Genomic DNA, 8,383 nt, shown 5'->3' on the forward strand with positions numbered 1-8,383 from the left:
AAACAAATTTCACCTCCCAAAATAAAAGATCTCATCAAAAAAATGGGCAACTGAAATGAATAAGCACTCTCAGAAGTAAAAATAGTCAATAAATACAAGGAAAACTGTTTTTCACAGCTGGCCAGTAAAGATATACAAATGAAAACTACACTGAGATACCAACTTATCTCAGAAAGAATGGCCATCATCAAAAAATCTAACACAAATGCTAGAGATATGGGGGGGGGGGGAGAAACAGAACCAATTACATTGCTGTAAATATGCAAATTAGTATAACTACTATGGAAATTAGTATGCAGATTCTTTAAAAAACTAAAAATATAATTCTATTTCGCCCAGCTACCTTTCTAGGTAGCTTCCCCAAAGAGTTAAAAGCATCATATTACAAGGATACATGCATACCCGTGTTTATAGCAGCATAATCTATATAAAAGATAGATCTTGGAAACAGTGTATGTCCATTGTGGTAGTAACACACCATGAGGATAAAAGCTATTCAGTAATATGTTTCCATAAAAAAAGATAAAACCTGAGGCATTTCCAGATAAATGGATGTGACTTAACATAACGTTAAGTGAGGCAAGCCAGACACATAAGCTCAAACATCAGATGGTTCCTCTTCTATGAGAAACACAAAACATATACAAATAAAGAGTAAAATAGAAGATATAAGTAGGAAATATAAAGAAGTTTAACTACTTCCCCAAATTGCATAATAACTTACTTCAAAAATATTTTGATATATGCTAATTTGTTTCATTTATACTACTAGTTTATCTTGGATCGCTGAAAAGAAACATTGTTTCTTTTCTTTTCTTTTTTTGGTACTGGGGATCAAACTCACAACCTCCCGCTTGCCAGGCAGGCTCTTGTGCTGCTGAGCTAAATCCCCAGCCATCTGTTTCTTTTTTTTTTAAGAATTTTTTTGGTTTATGTTTTGCACTCTGAGTAACTACTTTGAAGATAATAATACACAATAAGTTAATTATTATTATTGTTGTTTTATGAAATTTTTTTCATTAAAAAACAAAAAAACCAGTTCAAGCCCAGCCTGGGCAACACAGTGACTTAGTGAGTCTCTGTCTCAAAATGCAAAACAAAAGGACCGATTCACTCTGCAATGGCCCTCAGTTCAAGCCCCAATATTGGGAAAAAAATCTTGGAGCAGGAACATACCTCAGTGTAGAGCACTTTCCTGGCATGTATGAGAGCTTGGGTTTGATCCTCAGCATGACAAAATAAGTATTTTTCTCTACAGGAAACCTCCAGGTGTTCTGAGCACCTTGGCAGGAGACCGATGGTTGCCATAGGCTTCCAGTGTGAAGCCTGGGGGTCCAGAGCAGATGATGAGAATGGAGCCAGGACAGATGCATCCAAGGTGACCTCACTGGAAGAGGCAGCGGTGCTGCGGACAGTGCAGTGTGAGCTGGGGTGACCAGTATATCCCAGGAGGAGCCAAGAGCAGGTTCTAGGTCATAACCCTTAGAATTATAGCAGAACAGATGGTCCTTTGTGCTCCTGACGAGAAATGGGGAGGCAGTGAATGTGACAGACAGATGTTCTGTGTCCCCAGAACACAGACATCAGGTAAAAAGTGCCCCAGAGCTCCTAGGGAGGGCAGACCCAGAGGGGACCATGCTCACATAGAGCCGTGGCAGCTAGGGGGTTGGAGTCTCAACTACCTCTAGTTTCCCCAGTGCTAAGGACAAGGCCAGGGGTGGCTTGGCTCTGTGACTCATCTGGCAGGAGTCCAGTGGTATCCTTAGAGGCTTTCCCAGGACACCCTGATCATTGCTTGAGCTTCCGAGGAAGGAAGGGTAGCTTCCTCCTGTGACAATTCAGGCCCAGTGGTACTGGAACCTCACATCTCTGACCAACTTCACTTGCCTTACGGAGAATTCTAATTTTTGCTTCTGTTATTTTTGGTGCTTAGAAACTGGCCCAGAACCTGAGCTATATCCCTTGTTCCTGGAAGATACCTCTTGAGGTGTGGTTAAGTCCTTCCTCTTGGCCCTTCCACAGGCACCAGTGCAACAAGGCCAGAGCCGGGGTGAGAAGACATAGGCACCACATCTACTACTGGCTGTCTATAACTCAGGGCTCACCTGAGAAAGGACAGTGTGAGGTAAGCCTGCTAATGAGGCCCAGCATAGGGAAGCTGGACATGGGAGATGGTATGGCCTGGGAGAAAACTGCTAAGATGCAGGAAAAGTAGGAAGAGCCAGAGAAGCTGACTGGAAGCTGGAAGGAAAACCCAGCGAGCAGAGGCCAGGAGCAGATGCCTGTTAGTCCATGCCAAGGAGGAGGGCAGAGGGGCGGGGGACTGGCCACTCCTGAGTAGTCTGACAGCAACTTCGCACCAGAAGCCCTGGTTTACCAAGCATGTGATCTCTGTAGTTCCATTGTGGTAGACAGACAGGTGGAGTACCTCGTGTCCCTGAACTTAGCATATTCATGGTGAGCTGCAGTGTGGTTAAGTTATAGTTGCTCTCACAGTTCATCAATTCCAGGGTGTCAACTATACCCATAAGTCCACATCACACCTGCTGACCATACCACCTAATCCTTATGACAGATACGAAGGCCTTCACTGTTCAAAATCAAAGAGCTGATCCAGAGCTATCATGAGCATGTCCCACAAGCTGGGGGGGCCACAAACCAAGGCCTCATGGCTGTCACACTGATGAGTCTCAGACACACTGCTCCACCTCTGTCCCCACCAGATTAGCAGGGTCTGGCTCCTGATGCCAGGAAGCACCAAGGCTGAGAACCAGAAGAGCAACAGGACAGATTAGTCTGATAGAAAGCTCAGCACAAACATGAACTCTCTAGTGCCAAACACTAGAGAATGGGCTCAGGGACCATGCAATGCAGGCAAAGTCCACTCTTGTGACTGGTCTGGCATGGAGAATCCTGAGAAGTGAGGTCACAGGTGGCCATCGGCTGTCTGCCTGGTGTCTTAGAACGGTTTAAATATTAAAAAGTGCTTGTATCAATACCTCTCTAGAACAGTGCCAACTTGAGGGACCACCCTGGAGGTGTCACAGAACATTACTGTCTCTGCAGTGCAAGCTGTGGTCACTCAGGAAGTGACCATGCCCAGGGTTCTACTGACCTTTCCAGGGTAGAAAATACCGGGTGGCTCCAACTGTAGTATGGTAGATTAACTATGGTCAACTTGTAACACCCAGCTGAACTGAAACAGTGTGGTGCTGGGTATGGAAGGCCCAAAGGCCCATCTGAGGGTTGTTGCCAACAGCATAAAAAGAGAACTGGGGGAAAAGGTGGTGCACTGTTGATTCTCCCAAAGAAGCTTGAAACGCTGGTTTTCCTGATACGAACTCAACTGTTCTCATCACTGGAGGAACTCAGGTCCTTGTCACTGTGGATGGCTGTGATTATCTTCAAGGGAACTCTGGTCCTTACCTTGAGTGTCACTTCCTGGATCCAGTGCAGATCCCTCAGCCTGTTGGCACAGATCCTTCATCCTGCTGGCACAGACTTTCTGGCTTCCACTACTAATCACTGGACTTTCCCAGTACAGATCCTTGATACAGACTTGCATGAGACATAGTCAAGGGCTCTAGGCCTCCAGCTGGACTCATCGTGGAAGACACTGCCATGGGCTCTAGGTCTTCAGCTGGACTCATGCAGGATACTGCTGTGGGATCCAGGCCCTCAGCTGAATTTTTTGGGTCTCCAGTGTGTGGACAGAGCTCCCTCATTCTTTTGTATTTGACTCTTTGGGTGAACACTATAAAATAATCCTATAAATTATGTGTCCTATATTAAATCTTTTCTCTTGTAAAACCTGACTACAACAGGTAGCTGTGGCAGTTGGTACCTCAGACACACAAGGGGAGGCAAGGAGCCCTGGTAGCCCATGGACAACAAAGATGCCCCACCCTCCATGCCAGGCATCCATTACCTCTTCGTGTTATAAGCTGTGTTCTGAGGTGTTTCTTCCAGGAGAGTCACATAGCCCAATGCACAGGTGAGGATGAATAGCACAGTTAAGGTGTGGGCTCGCCTATAATCCAAAGACACACAGGCAGGGTCAGAGCACAGGCCACATGGCCAAGTTCTTATGTGACACACATTAAATCACCCTATACAGGACAGGGTCCTGGCTAGGTGATAGACAGAATCTACTATCCTTACCCTACAGCATGGACAGATGTTAACACCAGTTAAAATTGAAACTTGTCTTAAAAGAGACCTTAATGCTTTTTTTTTTTTTCACTATTACTTTCTTAGTAACACCTACAAAATAAATAACTCTTTGCCCTTTGAGGTAAATGTTCACCCTGTCATTCAAGAAGTCATTGAGTGCCTGGTCCCTTTGGCCCTGAGTAGGCAGAAGCAGGAATAAGGAGGACCCAGATCTCTCTTGTCCACAGCAAGTAGGACGACAGTGGGTCAGGGCACTAGCATATCAGGCTTATAGAAGGACAGACTTTAGAACCATAGAATTAATTGCTGCTGGAAAGCAAGTCTATCTCCTTGTTCTTGGCCTGCACACAGTGTACATGTGTCCACAAACATGGAAGTAACTGACTCCTAAGTGGACACCCCTGCCATACCCAGGATGCCAGGGTACACAATGGCTCCTCTTTCCATCTTCCCTGTTTGCCCAGGTCCTGCAATGCTCAGGCAGATACAGTGAAAGTTTGGGTCCCATGATCAAGCACAGGTCTAGTTTCTCTACAAGGGGGAGGCCATGAGGACCGGTTCCCTTCAAGGGGTAAAAGTTGTCTTTCTTTAGAGACGAGCACACTCATCAAGTTGAGTGGCAGGAAGAGAGGCCTGTCAAGACCAACGAGGAAAGGGTCAGGTCTGCCTATAACTTGCAAGAGGCTCCCAGGCTGTGACAATGCCCTCCTGGCCTAAGGCCAGCAAGAGCAAAAAGACAACTGGCTAGTCATACTTTCCAGATGTGGGCAAAGCTGGGAAAACCCTAACCCATAGACACTGAGAAAGACATCTTCTGGAAGCTGGGATACCCAAGATCACTCAGTACTCTTGAGGCTGAGGCGTTAAAAAAAGGTACATAAGATAAGCTAAGGCAGCAGAGTCCTGAGTCATGGAGAAGGCTCACTTAGAACTCACTGAGTTCAAAGATACAAGATAAATTCTCAGTGTCCAGACCTCATCCTGGTGGAAACTGGCTAAAATGTGGGCATCCACAGCACCCATGAGGCAATGCTCATGCATGTCTCCCCAGGGTGATGGTCTGGAAGGCTCTTCAGATGAATGTTAAGGTATGGCACATGGCTTCAAGCAGTGCTTCTACGTATGTGGGTCCTAACACTTGCAGAGCTTCCCTGCTGGACAGCACGTGCATGTGAACACTATGAAAGGCAGAGAAGGCAGCACCCTTGCTGCCCCTGACCCAAACTGCTGGCTCTGTTACTCATAAGTAGGTACTGAAACCCAACTGTCGCTGGCTCCAAAGAAGCCCATCTGTCTTTGAAAATAAAAAGTCTAAATACAAGATTCTGAACCATACAAAACAGGCCACCAACGGCCTTAAGATTCATCTTTATTTCATGTTAACTTTCTGTAATATTCCTTATTTTTATTTATTTATTTTTAATTTTTGGTAACGGGGATCGAATACACACCCTTGTGCTTGCCAGGCAGGCGCTTAGACTGCTGAGCTAAATCCCCAGGTGTAATATTCTTTATTAAGAGTCTACAAAAAATAGTTGGGAATGTAGCTCAGTACTGAGCACCTATGTAGCATGTACGAGGCCCTGGGATTAATCTCTGGCATCACAAAATGAAAAATAAGTCTCTAAAACACAAAATAAGAGTTTTAAAAATCCCAGTATGACAAGGCTGCAACAGCTTACTCAGAAGGAGCTTGGTAGCATGGATCTGCAGAAGCATAAATCACTTTTATTAGGCAAGCACCTTGCCACCTCTATGAGGAATCATAAAGTTCTACCTCTGCAGATGCAGCAAGAATCTGCCCCATGCTCTTCTGCAATGAGACCGAGGGAGGGGAAACCACCTGCTCCAGAGACACACAAAGGAGGTACCTGACACTAGGCAGGCTATATTGTTTTGGAAAGCTGGAAAGCTAGAAAGCCAGCCTCTCCATGGGTGAGATCTGCTATAGCTAGGCATCTGCACCCCAAGCACCTCTGTAAGCAGAGCTCAGAAAGCCACTAGTCTGTGCGTTCGGAGACCAGCACACGCCTTCGTTAGAGATGGGAGAGGACTGTGCTCTGACTTGTGCTGCTTCTCACTTTCCCTACATCCAGGACCTTCTGTGTGTTCTCAAGTTCAGGGCTATGCCAGACTCTTGTTTAGTGCTTTACTCTGCCCCCTAAATGCTAATAGCATCCAATAGGGCCCTCAAAATATGTGTTGGGATGGATGGCTCAAAAAACAAATAATGAATGTGAAACCTGGAAAGTGAGCCCAACCAGTTCCTGTAGGATTCTGCATGCTCAGGGGGTCTAGGAGATGTGCAGAGGAGACAGTGGCTCCTTTTTGCTTGAGGGGCATGGCAAGACACAGGATGATGACAATGCCCTCTGAAGGTCAGAGAATCCACAGGGCATTAGCTCTGTGGCCATACCAAACTGACTTGAGGCACCCTGGCTTTCTCTCCTTCTCTAAGGCTCTACAGCCACCAGCACATTTCCCAAAGCAGCACTGGCTAACCATAGCCTGGGGTTGGTGTTAACAAAGTCCCAGACACAGGGCTACCCCATACCCCACCAAAGTCTTCCCATTCCATATCTCTCCATGGCTTTGCCTGCCAGATCACGACAGGGTCCCTCAGAAGTCTAGTACCTTCTCCTGAAACGTCCCATCTCTCCACATCAGACTCCCCCTCTCTTTATGATCAAACGTGCTCTCTGTTAAGGTCACAGCTCAGTTTCCTTCGGGTTGCTTTCCCTTTTTTGGGAGTATGGTCTATCTCTGTACCCTTTCCTGGGCCCCTCTCCCCAGAGCTCACCTTGGGGCTGATTGGGAATTGAACTTGTAGTGAAGAAATGTCAAGTCCTTCCTCCCATAAACCATACTTTCTGGTTTATGAGTTTTGTCTTTCTCACAAATGAGGAAAGGTGAAGAGTCACAAGTTAGCTCAAGGTCACAAGAAGCATACTTGGGACGCGACAGTCAGGGCTTCTGAGTCCTGAAACCCAGCCCCTGCAATCCCAGCTGAACCTCAATCATTACCTCACTAAAGGTAGAGGGTGCAGCCTGAACTCAAGATTTGGCTGGGGCCAAGTTGTGCAGTGGTGGTGATGGGAGGGTAAAGACAGACAGATCAGATTGAACTGAGCAACGAGGCTTTCGATCCGCAACATGGTACAAAACTTGACGCGCGGTGAGATGCCGCGCTTACCAGGCCAATTCACGCCTCTGGACGGGGGAAGCATGGAGATTCCAGCGGCCAGTCAGAGGCTGTCCCACCAAGTGGGAACGCGAGGGGCACAAACGTCGGATGGCCAGGCCAGGAAAACCTCTGAGGTCGTCCCGACAGAGCCCTTCCAAGGGCAAGGAGACTGCCCTGCCTGTCCCCGGGGGCCTTCCTTTGGCCTGCCCGCTGCACACCTGGGACCAGTCCGACCCCCAGACCAGTCCAGGTGTCCAGACCTCGCCCGGCCCGGGCACCGCCCCCGCTCCGCCCTCACCAGAAGAAGGTGTTGGTGCCGTCGTCGTAGACCTCGGACTCGGTACTGCGGCGGCCCTCGGGCCGCGGAGACCCGGGCCGCAGGCTTCCAGCGGCCCTACGCTCGCCCCTCCGCATGGCGGCTATCCCCACGGACTAGCAGGCGGCGCGCGGGCCGGGGTCGCGCCGTCACCGCGGGGGGTCTCCTCCGATTGGGGCGGGACTGTGAGGCATTGTGGGACGGGTACTGCGCGACAAAGCCGCGTGGCACGCCGGTCGCAGGGCGCGAGGTCTGCTGGGAAGGACGCCGTCCGGTTGCTAGGTGACTGCTGACGGATTGCTTTGGGTCCGGGTTGGAGCTGCAGACTTGCTACTATTGGTCGGTTTCCACTGTTAATAAAATACGAGCGCTGCAGTAAAAATCAAGTAACATAAATTAAAAAGACCAAGTAACCTTAAAAGACAACCTCGTAGTTCCTTAAAGAATTAGAGTTGCTTTGTGGTGCTGGCCGCCTGAGAGACGTGGACGCCCTCTACGGAGTTTGGTAACCGCGGTTGGGGCTGGGATCCCGAGATACTGCGATAGGAGCCAACTGCTCGTGAAGGGGTGGGGTCGTACACTGAGAAGTGCTGTGTCTAGCGGGGCAGTACTCCTGCTTGAGCAAGTGCAGAGTTTGGGAACGCGCAGGAAGGGGGGCCGCTGGAAAAGACCTCGTATTACAAAGCCCCTTAATAGCAAATGTCCATGTA

General features: G+C 48.2%; 1 protein-coding gene across 6 annotated transcripts in view; it reads right to left on the reverse strand.

Annotated features, from left to right (window-relative positions):
* The window catches only part of Ptdss2 (phosphatidylserine synthase 2), a 29,400-nt gene extending 21,461 nt beyond the window's left edge, over window positions 1-7,939 (reverse strand). Inside the window, exons 1-3 of one of the 6 annotated variants that reach the window (XM_013150630.3) lie at window positions 7,656-7,923; window positions 3,929-4,030; window positions 1,177-1,518 (exon numbers count right to left, since the gene is read on the reverse strand). In XM_013150630.3, coding sequence (XP_013006084.1) covers window positions 1,177-1,518; window positions 3,929-4,030; window positions 7,656-7,771 — 560 coding nt within the window. In that variant the 5' untranslated portion in view covers window positions 7,772-7,923. Of the gene's footprint in view, window positions 1-1,176; window positions 1,519-3,928; window positions 4,031-7,655 lie in introns of those variants that run through there. The other 5 variants (XM_063252003.1, XM_003461290.5, XM_063252005.1 and 2 more) reach the window with 5 other exon arrangements.
* Window positions 7,940-8,383: the final 444 nt, after the last annotated feature.

The sequence above is a fragment of the Cavia porcellus genome, unplaced genomic scaffold, assembly GCF_034190915.1.
Source record: "Cavia porcellus strain 051 isolate PalLab524CR breed Dunkin Hartley unplaced genomic scaffold, mCavPor4.1 scaffold_6, whole genome shotgun sequence".
Classification (NCBI taxonomy): domain Eukaryota; kingdom Metazoa; phylum Chordata; class Mammalia; order Rodentia; family Caviidae; genus Cavia; species Cavia porcellus.